The sequence below is a fragment of the Anopheles stephensi genome, chromosome 2, assembly GCF_013141755.1.
Source record: "Anopheles stephensi strain Indian chromosome 2, UCI_ANSTEP_V1.0, whole genome shotgun sequence".
NCBI classification, from domain to species: Eukaryota; Metazoa; Arthropoda; class Insecta; order Diptera; family Culicidae; genus Anopheles; species Anopheles stephensi.
This window is the reverse complement of record NC_050202.1, coordinates 25,263,797-25,278,754: the sequence shown is the minus strand read 5'-3', so window position 1 is coordinate 25,278,754 and position 14,958 is coordinate 25,263,797. Positions and strand designations below refer to the sequence as shown.

At 50.1% G+C, this 14,958-nt stretch overlaps 3 protein-coding genes across 5 annotated transcripts; 2 read left to right on the top strand and 1 right to left on the bottom strand.

The window, feature by feature from the left end:
- Positions 1-114: 114 nt before the first annotated feature.
- Positions 115-2,544, bottom strand: LOC118505905 (transcription initiation factor TFIID subunit 5). Its single transcript, XM_036042362.1, has 4 exons — positions 2,352-2,544; positions 1,676-2,255; positions 1,280-1,616; positions 115-1,194 (listed from the first exon to the last, which is right to left on the bottom strand). The coding sequence occupies exons 1-4, from the start codon at positions 2,412-2,414 to the stop codon at positions 219-221; spliced, it is 1,956 nt and encodes a 651-aa protein (XP_035898255.1). The 5' UTR covers positions 2,415-2,544; the 3' UTR covers positions 115-218.
- A 73-nt stretch (positions 2,545-2,617) lies between these two features.
- LOC118505903 (116 kDa U5 small nuclear ribonucleoprotein component) lies at positions 2,618-5,790 on the top strand. Its single transcript, XM_036042360.1, has 2 exons — positions 2,618-2,686; positions 2,749-5,790. The coding sequence occupies exon 2, from the start codon at positions 2,790-2,792 to the stop codon at positions 5,712-5,714; it is 2,925 nt and encodes a 974-aa protein (XP_035898253.1). The 5' UTR covers positions 2,618-2,686; positions 2,749-2,789; the 3' UTR covers positions 5,715-5,790.
- A 3,890-nt stretch (positions 5,791-9,680) lies between these two features.
- On the top strand, positions 9,681-14,935 carry LOC118505901 (mitochondrial uncoupling protein 2-like). Of its 3 annotated transcripts, none has more exons than XM_036042356.1 (4): positions 9,681-10,205; positions 11,363-11,577; positions 13,522-13,792; positions 13,870-14,872. In XM_036042356.1, exons 2-4 carry the CDS (start codon positions 11,437-11,439, stop codon positions 14,457-14,459), a joined length of 1,002 nt encoding a protein of 333 aa, XP_035898249.1. In that variant the 5' UTR covers positions 9,681-10,205; positions 11,363-11,436; the 3' UTR covers positions 14,460-14,872. The 3 variants fall into 3 exon arrangements, with proteins under 3 accessions (XP_035898249.1, XP_035898248.1, XP_035898250.1); XM_036042355.1 differs by lacking the exon at positions 9,681-10,205 and adding an exon at positions 10,430-10,714 and having other exon boundaries at positions 13,870-14,935; XM_036042357.1 differs by lacking the exon at positions 9,681-10,205 and adding an exon at positions 10,976-11,259.
- The last annotated feature ends 23 nt before the right edge of the window (positions 14,936-14,958 follow it).

Genomic DNA, 14,958 nt, shown 5'->3' with positions numbered 1-14,958 from the left:
TGTGTGTGTGTGTGCGGGAAGCTCCCAAAAAAAAAAAACTTATTTACGAGACGAGGAGACTCTGAAATATGCTGCCCCGATTTGTCATCAGTATGCGTGGTATGTGCAAGGCGATTTCGATTGACAGTTGCCTTACATTTATTATAAATTTCCTCATACTTTCAAATGCGTTTCAAATGCGAATGTGTGTCCTCCCCCTCCTTACTCTACCCTCTTATTCATACACCCAGCTCATACATTCCGACCCCTAGCAGCAAGTTCCGGCGCGTAAAATGCAACGTCAGGAAGGGCGATTGTTTGGTCGGGAACGTGCGCAACAGATACGGTTCCCCGTCGCGCACATCCGGATTGTGCGATACGTTCACGTTCTCCCCACTGATATCGTCCACCAGCTTGGTAAAGTCCCACAGCTTCAACGCACAGTCGAGCCCACCCGTCGACAGGATCGTTCCATCGCGGCTGAAGCAGATCGAATGGATGGAAGCCGTATGCCCGGTCAGTGCCGCAATCAGATGCCCGTGGGCCAGATCCCAAATCAGCACACGATTGTCGGCCGACCCGGACGCCAGATATCGACCGCACATTGAAAATGCAAGCGAATAGATCGGTGCTTTGTGGCCGGTCAGCAACCGATGATGGTTGCCGACACAAACATCCCACAGCCGTACGGTACGATCGCTCGACCCGGTGGCCACGTAGTTGCTGTTTGGATGGAATATGCAAACATCCACGTCGGACAAATGACCGGCGAACACGCGCAACGGTTGATACGAATCGGTGGCCCACAGCCGTGCCGTCCGATCGTGCGAACAGCTCACGAAGTAGTGCCCGTGCGGTGAGAATCGAACGTCCCACACCGGGTACTGGTGGCCCTTGTACACGACGACGCACGTCCAGGTGTGTAACGACCACAGCCGTATGGTACAATCCTCCGAGCAGGACAGCAACATCGTCCGGTCCGGTGCGAACGAAGTCCGATAGATTGGTCCACTGTGACCGAGCAGCGTACGACACGTTTCCGCTTTCCGATCGTCCAGCATTCGCGTCAGCACATCCTCCGCGTCCCGGTCGATTTCTTTCAGCTGCTCCGCGCTCTTCATTTCGCGCAGCTTCATCGGTGTCATGGACCACACCTTGATGGAGGAATCGGCGAATCCAACCGACAGGAGGCTTGAATCTTCACAGAAATCCGCACTGAAAGACGGCAAACAAAACCCAAACACGGCGTTAGGAAAATCACAAAAGGGAGCTTTTGTTTTGGCTAAAAAGACAAATTTACCATGTGACGGTGTGATTCGCATTCAGCAGCGTGTACATACAAATCGAGGGTAACAGATCCGGGCCGAGATTGACACGCTTGGTGGATTCCCGCAGTGCTTTAATCTTTTCCTTCTTGTCCACATCCTTCAGTTTCGGCAGCGGGATACGATCGAGCGGTGGTGCGTTTGGGTCGGATTTAGATTTTTTCGAAAACAGTGGATCTTTCTTGGGCTTTTTCTTCTTCGGTTTGTCCGGTGCGTCCGGATCCATATCGTCGTCCTCTTCCGGGGGTGCCTGTACAAGCGTCTGTACGTCCGGCTCCTTTAGCAGGCCGTAGTACACCTTTATTTTGTTATCTGTTTTGAAGGGTGAGGATGTTAGTGCGTTAAAAAAATTTCTACTCTATCTAGCTTACCTTGCCGCTTCGCTTCGCCCGTCATTGCACCGCTGGTAGCGTCACACTGCGCCTTATTCCTTGCCACTCCCTCATACAAATCAAAGTACATGTGCTCGTTCACAATGTTCAGTATGACGGACGCTTTCTTCTCGTGCAAATGACGCTTCAACAGGGAGAGCGTATCGCGCGATATGCGTATGGTAAAGGCGTTCGATTTGAACGTGTCCGTAATATCGTTTCCGCTCATCTCGTCCCGCTTCGTTACCATCGCCAGCTTCGCTAGCTCATCCTGATAGTAGTACTCCTGTTCGGGGCCAAACTTTGTAATCAACTTCTTCGCCTGCACCTCGTGGCTGTTGTACACCAGCTCGATGTACATGTGAACGAGCACCGGGTACAGGATGAGGGCCAGCTCGTGCTTGTAAATGTCCAACGATTCCTCCACGAACTTGCGCAACTCCATGTAGGAGTTTTCGTATATGTCCGGATCGCCTTCGCTTTTGTACGCTGCCAGCACACTGTTTACCTCCGCTTCGCCTGCCACATTCTCGGGAATGTCGGCCAGGCCAGCTTCCTTCTTTAGTAACTCCTCCGTGCCCTAGAACCGGACCGGCCAAACAAACAAAACAAAGCAGTGCAAACATTCCCATCCAGAGTTTCCGGGGACCTAGCTCGCTCCACGCTGTTTACATACCTTTAGATTGTACTTCCGCATCACGGCCAGTACGGCCATCAGTTCGGTTTTACTTTGCGCCATACTGGCCACAAGAAATCCACCGGTTTTGTACTAAACAAACAATTTCTACCTCACGAGCGCAAGATCTCCGTCTTCGCGAGCAGAAAACCAAACAAAATTTGGCGTCCAGTTGGGGTGAGCTGTCAACAATGACGTTTACCGTGTGTGGTTGAAATTAGCCCGAGGATTTTTATCCCCATAACGCTTCAAACGCTTCAATGCCAAACAAATTGTGTGAAGCGTTTCGTATGGCAGAAAAAAAACCCGCACCGGCAACGCGCGCGTGTTTTGTTGTGAGTGGGGACTGAAAATTGCAATTTTCTGTGCAATAATTGAACTTTTGTTGCTGTTTAAGGTGGTCAAAGTGTTTGGTAGAAGAGAAACTACCCGTTAATAATGGATACAGCATCGTACGACGAGTTTGGCAACTATATTGGGCCGGATCTGGAGAGCGATGAAGATGACGACCAAAGCATCTACGGACAGGCGGATCAGCAGGAAGACGAAGAGGAGGAGCTGATGGACGATGAGCCCGAACCGGAGGAGGAAGAGAAACGGTCCTCCAAAGCGGTTGTGCTGCACGAGGACAAGCGCTACTATCCCACCTCCCTCGAGGTGTACGGTGAGGAGGTGGAGACGATCGTGCAGGAGGAAGACGCACAACCCCTGGACAAGCCCTTGATTGAGCCGGTGAAGCGGATGAAGTTTCAGCTGAAGGCACAAGAACTCCCGGAAACAACGTACAAGATGGAGTTCCTGTCGGATCTGATGGACACACCGACACTCATCCGGAACGTGGCACTGATCGGGCACCTTCACCACGGAAAGACCACGTTCGTGGATTGTCTGGTGCGCCAGACACACCCGCAGCTGCGCAACATGGAAGAGCGCAACCTTCGCTACACGGACACGCTCTTTACCGAGCAGGAACGTGGCGTCAGCATCAAAGCCACCCCGATGACGCTCGTCCTGCAAGATGTGAAAGGGAAAAGCTTCCTGCTGAACACGTTCGATACGCCCGGGCACGTAAACTTTTCCGACGAAGTGACCGCCTCCATGCGGCTGTGCGACGGTGTGGTACTGTTTGTGGACGCAGCGGAAGGCGTTATGCTCAACACGGAACGGCTCCTGAAGCATGCCATCCAGGAGCGGCTCTCGTTTACGCTCTGCATCAACAAAATCGATCGTTTAATCCTGGAACTGAAGCTACCGCCGCAGGATGCGTACTTCAAGCTGCAGCACATTGTGGACGAAATCAATGGGCTGCTTACGCTGCACGGAGATTCGTCCGTTAAGCCCGTCTCGCCGGTGCTGGGTAACGTGTGCTTCGCCAGCTCACTGTACGGGGTTTGCTTTACGCTGAAATCATTCGCCCGGCTCTACGCGGACACGTACGACGGTGTAAATGTGGAAGAATTTGCCAAACGACTGTGGGGCGACATGTACTTCCAGCCGAAGACACGCAAATTTACGCGCAAACCAGCGCATACGTCGGCCCAGCGGAGCTTTGTGGAGTTTGTGCTGGAACCACTGTACAAACTGTTCGCTCAGGTTGTCGGGGATGTGGACACGACGCTTGTGGACACACTTGCCGAGCTGCAGATACCGGTTTCGAGTGAGGAGATGAAGTGTAACATCCGGCCGCTGCTGCGCACAGTTTGCAATCGTTTTGTGGGCGATTTTTGTGGCTTCGTTCAGATGTGTGTGGAGCACATCCGGTCGCCGTTGGAGAATGCACAGGTTAAGGTGGACCATATCTACACGGGAGTGCGCGAAAGTGGAATCTATCAGGACATGCTGCAGTGTGACGCGAACGCGCAGCTTATGGTGCACAGCTCAAAGATGTATCCGACGGAGGACTGTACGTTCTTCCAGGTGTTGGCACGCGTCATGAGCGGAACACTGCACGCCGGACAGGAGGTACGTGTGCTGGGCGAAAATTACACGCTCCAGGATGAGGAGGACAGCCGGGTGTTGCAGGTCGGACGGCTTTGGATCTACGAGGCACGGTACAAAATCGAGCTGAACCGGGTACCGGCTGGAAATTGGGTGCTGATCGAGGGCATCGACCAGTGCATCGTAAAGACGGCCACCATTACCGATGTGCAGATGAGCGAGGATGTGTTCATCTTCCGGCCGCTCAAGTTTAACACCCAGAGCGTTATAAAGATCGCCGTTGAGCCGGTAAACCCATCGGAACTGCCTAAAATGTTGGACGGCTTGCGAAAGCTTAACAAATCCTACCCACTGCTCTCGACGCGTGTGGAGGAATCGGGTGAGCACGTTATCCTTGGCACCGGGGAACTTTACCTCGACTGCGTGATGCACGATCTGCGCAAAATGTACTCCGAGATCGACATTAAGGTGGCCGATCCGGTGGTAGCTTTCTGCGAGAGTGTCGTCGAAACGAGTTCCCTGAAATGCTTCGCCGAGACACCGAACAAGAAGAACAAAATAACGATGATCGCGGAACCGCTCGAGAAGGGGCTGGCCGAAGACATCGAGAATGAAACCGTGTCGATCGGGTGGAACAAGAAAAAGTTGGGCGAATTCTTCCAGGTCAACTATCAGTGGGATTTGCTGGCGGCTCGCTCCATCTGGGCTTTCGGCCCTGACTCGACCGGACCGAACATTCTCGTCGACGACACACTTCCGTTCGAGGTCGATAAAACGCTGCTCGGTACGGTGAAGGATTCGATCGTACAAGGATTCCAGTGGGGAACACGCGAAGGCCCACTGTGCGAGGAACCGATACGAAATGTAAAGTTTAAGATACTGGATGCGGTTATAGCACCGGAACCGCTGCACCGTGGTGGTGGACAGATCATTCCAACGGCCCGGCGTGTGGCGTACTCTGCGTTCCTTATGGCAACGCCCCGTCTGATGGAACCGTACCTGTTCGTGGAGGTACAGGCACCGGCCGATTGTGTTTCGTCCGTGTACACCGTGCTTGCGAGACGCCGTGGCCACGTAACACAGGACGCACCGGTACCGGGCTCTCCGCTGTACATCATCAAAGCGTTCCTGCCGGCAATCGATTCGTTCGGGTTCGAAACGGATCTGCGTACGCACACGCAAGGCCAAGCGTTCTGCCTGTCCGTGTTTCACCATTGGCAGATTGTGCCAGGTGATCCGCTGGATAAGAGCATCATCATCCGACCGCTGGAACCGCAACCGGCAACACATTTGGCGCGTGAGTTTATGATGAAGACGCGCCGCCGGAAGGGCCTGTCGGAGGATGTGTCGATCAACAAGTTCTTCGATGATCCTATGTTGCTGGAGCTGGCACGCCAGGACGTGCTGTTGAACTATCCCATTTAAGACGATTCGCAATTAACTTGTGCTTTTATGTGTAGCGAGAAATATGAATAAATAAGTGTATGTGGTTCGTAGTACATTAACCGGGCGACAATCGTATTGCTGACGCCAGGGGAAATCTCATTGATGACACGCATAAGGAGAGATTGTTCTTAAAGTAAATATTCCTCTTGGCTGGTAACGGCTTAATAAACTTATTTATGCCGCGATGTTCTCTCTCAGAAGCGCTTGGAGGACTGAAGTTGAAGTGCTAAAAAGAACGTACCCCTGCACGACATTCTACTATTTTAGGTGATGCCTTCGAAGGTGTGGCGCGAATTGGTATTGGTTGGCCGCTAATAGTGTCAATTTAATCAGCATTAATTACCTCATTCAAGTCTAGGTTTGCTCTAGCAAGATTGAAGCGGAGGCGGGCATACTAGTCGTCTACGAAGTCGTCCAAAACTTTACCTATCTTGGGTCAAATGTCAGCACCGACAACAACATTGATGTTGAGTTACGCGCCAACCGGTCATACTACAGCCTGAGAAAACTTCTCCACTCTAAATACCTGTCGTGACGGACAAAGCTGAAACTGTATAGAACATTCATAGTCCCAGTACTCACATACGCCTCTGAGACATGGATTTATGGACATGGTCGAGAGGAAGCTGCTCAGAAGGAATTTTGGACATGTATGAGTGGAAGGAAAATGGCTTCAATGACGAGCTCTACGAGCTGTACGATGATCTCACCATCATGCAGCGAATTAGAATCACCAGGCTCCGGTGGGCTGGTCAAGTCATGAGAATAACACCGGACGACCTAGTCCGTAAAATCCTTTTGGGCCGTCCACACGAGGCCAGAGGAGGCGTGGTAGGCCCAAATTGACATGGAGTGATGGCGTTGATGCGTCCGCGGTATCGAGGATTGTTGCAGCAGGCCAAGACCGCAAAACGGTTGTAGTGCCTGATAAGTAAGTAAGTCAGACAAACCAGTTTGTCATTGCCACTCCTGTTTTTGTTGTTTGTGTGTACTCCCCTCTCCCTCCCAACGGTCAACAAATCCTTGGGACTGATTGTCAGACTTTCCTCCGAACTCAGAGACCCCCTCTGCCTAAGGACCTTGTATTGTTGCTGGGTTCGATCCACTCTGGACTATGCCGCCGTTGTTTGGTCTCCCCCAGGCACGACCGCAGTGGCCAGACTGGAGAGGTTGCAGCGAAGATTCACCCGCGCAGCTATTCGTCGCTTCCTTAGTGGGTTTCAAATGGCTTTCCCATCATACCCTGTTCGCTGTCGGCTTCTTGGGTTTGACTCCATTGAAACTCCACATTCCCACTTCCGGTCTTGCTTCATTGCCAGCCTCCTCTCCCATGGCCTAGATGTTCCATCCCTTCTATTCATCCCGCTATCTACGTGACAGACCGCCTTTTTATATCCCATCCCGCCATACGCGTTACGGTTCAAATGAACCTCTTCTTAGAGCGCTCTCGGACTTCAACAATTCGTATCATCTGTTCGACTACAATGTCCCTGTATCCTGTGTTTCGTTCTCATCTACGTGAGTCCTCGTCCTTGCGCCTCCCTTGTTTCGTGTACTTTGTTGACTTCCTACTGTTTCTTTCCTTATATTCCTTAGTTATTAAGTAAATTTGTATAACCCTTGCGGCAGACAAATGATGTAAATAAATAAATAAATAAATAAATCTCTCTCTACTTTCACCACTTCCATCCACTTTCAACTAACAGGTGGTCTAGAAGAGGATCCTAAAAGACCTCACTATGTCGTGCAGTTGGATCAGAGTTCTGCTATTTCAAGCAGCTTTAAAATGTGTAAAAAGATGGTAGAAACCTGTTACGCCATTTTCTCCAAATCTGCTATATGACGAATATCTAAACAGGGGACTTTCCGAATATCTCTCGTTCTCTAATATGGGTTGCGATCGATATTGCCCCTTCAGCGTATCTCTCTTCCCATATCTGGGACACAGGTACACCAATCGGTTAAAAATTCTTCAAAATATTGAGCTCATCGCGAGAGGATCTCTGAATGGTAAATGATGAGAATGTGCATCGATGGTTTGCATCCCGTTCATCCAGGAAATACCCAGACCCTAAACATCTTCCACTATCGGCAGGCAGGTTGTAATGATGAAGCATCTTTCCGAATTTCTAGTGATTGGTAGTTTTTGCTGACCATCCTACACCCATGTAAACAGAGCTACGTCTGCCTATTCTTGCCAAATCATCCCTTACGCAAACGACCACCTGAAGAGCGGACGCTCAATGCGAGGAGTACACCCGATCGACGTCATCACTAATTCCCTCACTCTCTTTATGGTACCCACAACAAACAACTCGCCTGCCTGAACTGATATAGCAATAAAGAAAAGCACACAAACACACCCCCCCAAAGTTTAATGATGGTTCAGCGGCCAGTGCCGCTTCGGTTCAGCAATAAATTTGACCTTGGCAAAAAATTTAACACACACACCTCCGAAGCGATACCCCCCCCTGACCTCCCCTCTCCCCCCCCCCCCTCCACCGATCGTTCGATCATTCGATGACACCAGCTCGCAAACCACCGGCCCCAAAAACCATTGATTTTGATGATCACGCACCCCCACAATGTCTCGCGTATCACCAACGGTCATGTCTGGCGTGGCGTGATTGCTTTCAAAGTCAAAATATGCTTCACCGGCTGACCGGGCGGAAGCTGGGTGCATCTTGTTGCCTAGTCCAATATGTTTCCCCAGCTCGGGCCGAAAATTTGGTGTATCAAAACAAGCGCGATTGGTCCATTGGCTCGTGTGGGGGACACACCTTTTTCTTGGGGCACAACAACACCCCGGCACCTCAAACATACTCTGCCAGTACGACGGCCTGCCTCCGTGATAAGGGCCTCTACATCGCAGCGCAACATCGTAATCGAGAATGGAAGGAGGCACCCGCTTTAATGGTCCACGATTTTGGGGTCAGACCGCGCCACCACCATGGACTGGAGGAGCATACAAAGCAAGTTATCGGAGCGGTTGTTGTGATTGCGAAGACACTTTGCGCTGATGACCGTTTGAGATTTGAATTGTGTTTGTGCGAAAGATTAAATGCGGCTTCTTATTATTATTTTTTGGCCACGCATTGTTTGGTTTACGATCAATTTAACGATTTTTCGTGCGGGAAGCAGATACGTTCACACAACAATGTGACAAGATAACATTGCTTACCCTTGTGGAGTAGATGTTAATTGCGCTTTCCTTATGCAAAGGTACGTCGTCACGCATCAAAGTCAACTTCCGTGGCACTAATTTCGCATTAAAGCTTTGTGCGAAATATGTAGTTATCCGTGGCGTTAGTTTAGCGAGATGGCGGCGGCGCCATGTTTTTCGGCAACGTATCGGACGATCCTCGGCAGGTCTCTGGACCAGCTCATAACGATCGCGAATAATATTTGATCAATCAGTTAGTGAGAGGGTCGAAGTTGCCTTTGACCGGGGTTGGTTGGTTGGTCGGCATAAACACGTTTATTAGCATGCATCGCAGTGTGCTGTGATGTAAACTGTGCCGAAATGTGTAAATCGGTTGCCAAGTGGACGGTGTCAATAAGAGGATGAATCATTAATCAAACATGATTGATAACCTGCATCTAGCAACCACCAGCATCACCTGGATGTTATGATATCAGGATAGTGTCCAATCGGATATAGCGGAACTATCACGCAATGACTTCACTGTACAATGCTATTGGAGATGGTACTCGCCCTTCAGCATCTCATCGCCCCTTTCGCTTATCGATCCATTCACACACACTGGACGATAGCAACAGACATGACCAACAGATGACACGCGTCCTACTGATCTGTGTACTGCACACGCTACATCCCCACCGCGACCGACCACCTTCGTTACCATCTCTCACACCCACCGACAAAAGAGGCCAACAAACGAATCCGAGCCGAACCGCGAGGACCGAAGTACGCGCTTCCGAGTTCGCCCGCAAACCCCTCCACATACACACGGATGGCCACAGTAGACGCAAGCGGAAAGGCATAGCGGCAGGTTGCGTTTTCCGCCGATGGCGTGCTTCGTGGCTTGGCCGAGCACTCTCGAGCCTATTTATATGACACCGTTACGCGGTCCAACCTTACTGTATCAGTTTGACCGTTCCAGCAAGCACGAACTATGCGCAGGGTTGTGATCAGTAGTGGTGGTAGTAGTAGTAGTATACCCAGTGTCTCCTTCCGGTGTGTTGCGTTGATGTTTGAGGGCAGTTTGACAATTACTAAGGTGAACGCGTCTACTTAGACGGCGAGTGTCTGTGTGCGCAAACGGAGCAGGCCAAGTGAAGTGATCGTCTTTTAAATGATCTTTTAAAACAAACGATCGCCGTTTTAACACTATTGTAAAGAAACAAAATTTCGGTTAAAGAAAAAAAAAGAAGTGTCTGTGTGTAGTTTAAATTGTTGGCACACCTCAGTTCATCAGTTCCGCTCAGCCCCCGGAGGACATCCGTTGTGTAAGTTTAGTGTGTGGGAAGCGCTCAAAGCGTGTGTTTCATAAGTGGTTAAAGTTGCAGTTTAAACGTGTCTTTTAGAAAGGCGCTCAAGAGGTTCAAGCCCGAAGTTCCGAGGACATTGGCAGACGCTGCTTCTCTCTGTGAAAGTGTGCGTTTCTAGAGTCTTTTTTATATGTGTAACGATATTTTTGTCTATTATCCGGTAGGGCAATTAATATTATACATTGATAGCCTTCCCGCTATCTGCCAGATTGTCCGCAAGGGCCAAAGTCGCTGATCGACGATCATAAACGTCTGTTGGTCGGTGTAAAGTTTCGAGCAGCAGGATAGGTGGTACTACGAACAAGATGAGCAGCCGCACAGAAGACACGTCCTCCATAGTGAAACCGATCAAGGACGCTCGGTAGTGGTCGTTGGTGTGAAGAAGGCTCAAACTAGACTAGCTAGAAAAACTTGTGTGACCCTTTCTAAAACATCCGGTTACGTTTAATCGCTAAACTGGATCCGTGGTAAGATGGTTGAGCTGTTGCTCTACAATCGATTTCAAGTGTAGCAAGAGAATTTACTACCGTACCGTAAGATAAGCTCTCTATCGGGGATCTATCTGCCTGTCTAATTGTGTTTCCCGCCTCTACAATGGCTTTATTCGTGTGTGACGAGATGTGACAATCATCAGGCGCTAAGGCATTCGATTGGCCGGTAGTAGACTTTGTTGTTGGACGAGCCCCCGCCAGGCAACAAAAGCCAAGAGACGGTGGTGCCGGTTCTGTGTGTGCTTTTTTTTATCAGCTGACCGATGCGAACGAATGGACGCGCATTAATTGGCGATGGCGGCGGACAAGGCGTTTTGTAGTATGTCCGAGGTGTCGGGTTTAACGTGCCCCCTTCTCTCGGGCACGCGCTCAACCAGCTGCGCCTTGACGCCGGCTCCTTATACGCGACTGTTGTCAAGGCTATTTTTGTTTTCCGTTGATTCAAACCCGCTGCTAACTGTATTGCGTTGGTTGAGGAACGATTTCACGCATCTGTCTCCCTTGCGACCACAATGACGATGGTCAGTTACGATAATCGGTCCAGCAAACATCGGGCCAAACTAATCGTGCGCGGACTAATTATGCGTGTATCTATTTTTGTCCCATCCCTCGATCTCTTTCTAGGGCATATTCTGCTAAGAGTAAACACCACGATAGACGGCTTAAAAAACATAAAAACACACACACACGACGCCAAAATGAGCTTTCAACGACGCACATCAGAGAAGACGACGGAGCTGACGGCTTCGGTGCCGGTCAAGCTGCTTACCGCCGGATCGGCTGCCTGCTTTGCCGACTTCATAACCTTCCCGCTGGACACGGCCAAAGTGCGACTACAGGTAGGTGAAGATCATCCTTGAGCATCAGACTGCCCAAGAGGTACAGAAGAACGGTTACGCGAGGTCGCTTCCTATTTCGCGCTCCTTCCCACGGAATCGACCTGTAAGTAACTCGCGAGTGCGAGTGAGCGATGGCTTCCCAAAGACGACGCCATCGTTGCGGATGAATGCGTTCGATCGAGTAAACCCTTTCCTCCCCCCCCCCCCCCCCTGTTCCTCACTCATACCCATGCAGCTACTCCACCGCCGTTGGCGGCTTTTGCGGTTCAACGAGCACACGCCATCCAAACAAGCAAGTGCACCCTCGGCCGATGGTCTGCGCCGTGGAAACCGGTGTCTCGGTGGTCGGTTACGCCGGTACAAAGTTCACCACACAAACACACTACCCCCATCGGTCTTGTGTCGCTCTCGGTGCGTCTACTCGCTGTCACGCAGCATCAGTAGGAAGTAGGGCACCACCGTGGTCGTAGGACTTTGAACTACGCGGATACTGACGCGATTGTCCTTAACCTAGCCGAGCGGTAACACTAGCTCTTTAACGGGTTATGCAACTTGAACCGAAAGGGACAAGTTACGGGGGACGGGGGGGGGGGGGTTTCTTTTCGGGAAAGGGTTTTGGGTTTGAATACAAAATTTGAAGAATAGAAGATGATACGCTGACTAGCAAAGGGTGATCTTGCCTTTGTGAAGTAGCTTGCCCCCTTTAAACCCTTTAGCTAGTATCTGAAGAGAAAGCTAGCGATGTGAGATCATCACTCTAGTTCAAGGTAACGCATCTCTTTTGCGTTCAATACACCGGACTGCGTTTAGCCCTTTGCACTCAAACCCGTCTTGAGCGCGATCGTTCAACAACTTTGATACCCAAGCGCGTACCCAGTACGGAGTGCTGCAAGAATCGCCATTACGTGTTTATCAATACCGTTGAAGAATCAACCCCAAGATTAGCAGGGAATCATTCTTTAGGGAGATTGTAGTGTAATTGTTGTCTAATATTCTCTTTTCAAATTGGCTAATAAAAAATATCCAAAGAAATATCTTGATCGTTTCACAGAACGAGGTACCTTGGGTGTAATGGATTTATGTTGGAGTTAGACATTATTTCATCCAATTTCCTTGACTCGATGAAGGTATTGCTTCTTCAAATTTTGAAGTGTTGTTTAATTTATTCCTTTATTATCAGTCGAGCATAGGAATTGAAGTAGTGGCGCAAGATGTTAACCAGATAGGCTCGTGTTGAAATCTCATGCAGACCGTTCTTCCGTACGCTGGACCGCTTATCCAGCTATAGATAAATTGGTCCAAGGAACCTAAGCTGATTAAGACTTATAAATTTGCAGCAGCCAACTCTTTGAAGAGCACTGATGTGATCAAGCGCGCTCACACTCTGTGCCACATAGAAGCTAGCTCATATAAGGAGCTCTTATGTGAGGTTCCTACCTAAGCAATGAGCTTGAACACGTGCTACCTTTCATTTCCAGTCTTTTTTGAGCTGTGGTTAGTGTTGTTTTTAAACGGACGGTTGATTTTCAAAAAGTCATCTGCAAAAACTATTCCTAATGTGACTCAACAATAACAAACTGGTTCAATTTGACGGTGAATGGTCTCCAATAATAACTTATTTCCAAGCAAATTGCTCAATTGAACATGTGTCCACATGAAACAGACGAATGCCAAGGGTTGAAATCCATCATAACGATCATGTGTTGTGGTGGTGATAACCTGCTGGATGATCTGTTTACCGGTTGCTCGTAATAAAAAGGGCTAATTTTTAACAATTGTTCCATTTGACCATCAGTGTCACATTCTCACATCAGTGCATTTTGAATTGATTTCCCAACGGTCCAGCAATGGACCTCAGTAATGCCTTCCGATAGTGCATGCGTGCCTACTAGAATGCAACCATTACATCTGTTTCCTTCTGCTGTTTTTAATCGACAATTTTAGATTCAAGGCGAACAGCCCGTTAGAACGGTCGCCATGGCTCCAGCACTGAACACATCGGCCTCCCTTAAGCTGAACCCGATACCCGTCCCGGCGACACAGCACGTACAGTACCGTGGCCTGGTGGGTACGATCACCACCATCACCCGGCAGGAAGGCTTCCGGACGCTGTACAATGGGCTGTCGGCTGGCTTGCAGCGTCAGCTGTGCTTCTGCTCCATCCGCCTCGGGTTGTACGATACGGTGAAAACGTTCTACGGTTCCCTGCTCAAAGGTAGCACCTTCGAAGGTTCGACTAGCGCGTGCGCGATCTTTCTAACCAATGCACTCCCCTATCTCTTCGATCGTTAGAAAACGAAGCTGGTCTTCAGATTGGAACACGCATCCTAGCCGGTCTCACGACGGGCGGTGCTGCCGTCATGATCGCGCAACCGACGGACGTAGTGAAGGTGCGGTTTCAGGCGGCCACACGCTCATCCACCGGCCGTCGGTACGCTTCCACGCTAGAAGCGTACCGGACGATACACCGCGAGGAAGGTGTCCGGGGGCTGTGGCGCGGTGCTATGCCCAACGTGGGTCGTAATGCGATCGTCAACGTGGCGGAAATCGTGTGCTACGACGTGGTGAAGGACTGCCTGCTGCTGTACGCCCACATGCCCAACGACATCCGGTGTCACTTTTCGGCCGCGGTTGTTGCGGGACTGGCCGCCACGATCGTTGCCTCACCGGTGGATGTGGTGAAGACGCGCTACATGAACTCACCGCGCGGCCAGTACCGCGGAGCGATCGATTGTGCCATCCGGATGGGTGCGAAGGAAGGTATGGCCGCATTCTACAAAGGCTTCGTGCCATCGTTCGCCCGGCTCGTGTCGTGGAACGTGGTGATGTGGATTAGCTACGAGCAGCTGAAGCTGGTCATCTTTAACCGCAGCCAAAGCTAAGCGGACCATTACCAGCGGGAGAATAGATCCTTAAGCTCAATGGCTCGCACGGACTCACACATCGGCTCGCACTTCCACAGATTGTATCTAGAGAGAGAGAGAGAGAGAGAGAGAGTGTCGACGAAGTGTTTCTTTGTGTTTGTATATTACTTTTTAACATAACAAACATGGATAACAACCATACTTTTAATATAACGCGGTATGACTGCGACAATGTGTGACCGAGTCAGGGCAACAGGATCAAGCGCATCAGGAACGCCCGACTACCGTCCGCCTGAGCTTTCCATTTTACGAATGTGATAATTTGCGTATGTATGTTGTATGTTGTATGTGCGAAAGGAACAATGTTACGTCGTGTCTTAATTGTACAAAATTAATAAAACGATCCAAAAAGGAAGGGATAACAATGCTTACCTCTTTCGCAACGGGACCAATCCTTGGGATCCGATGTATGGCGATCCTGAGTGAGGTATGTAGTTTTCCATCTTTTCTCTGCGTT

Bases quoted from the DNA above. Each gene is read 5' to 3' on its own strand.
- LOC118505905 (XM_036042362.1), bottom strand. From the start codon at position 2,414: ATGGCGCAAAGTAAAACCGAACTGATGGCCGTACTGGCCGTGATGCGG. The intron at 2,256-2,351 runs GTATGTAAACAG...GTCCGGTTCTAG, and splicing joins TGCGGAAGTACAATCTAAAG to GGCACGGAGGAGTTACTAAA. The intron at 1,195-1,279 runs GTAAATTTGTCT...GCCGTCTTTCAG, and splicing joins GCGAATCACACCGTCACATG to TGCGGATTTCTGTGAAGATT.
- LOC118505903 (XM_036042360.1), top strand. From the start codon at position 2,790: ATGGATACAGCATCGTACGACGAGTTTGGCAACTATATTGGGCCGGAT.
- LOC118505901 (XM_036042355.1), top strand. From the start codon at position 11,437: ATGAGCTTTCAACGACGCACATCAGAGAAGACGACGGAGCTGACGGCT. The intron at 11,578-13,521 runs GTAGGTGAAGAT...CGACAATTTTAG, and splicing joins CGGCCAAAGTGCGACTACAG to ATTCAAGGCGAACAGCCCGT. The intron at 13,793-13,869 runs GTAGCACCTTCG...TTCGATCGTTAG, and splicing joins CTACGGTTCCCTGCTCAAAG to AAAACGAAGCTGGTCTTCAG.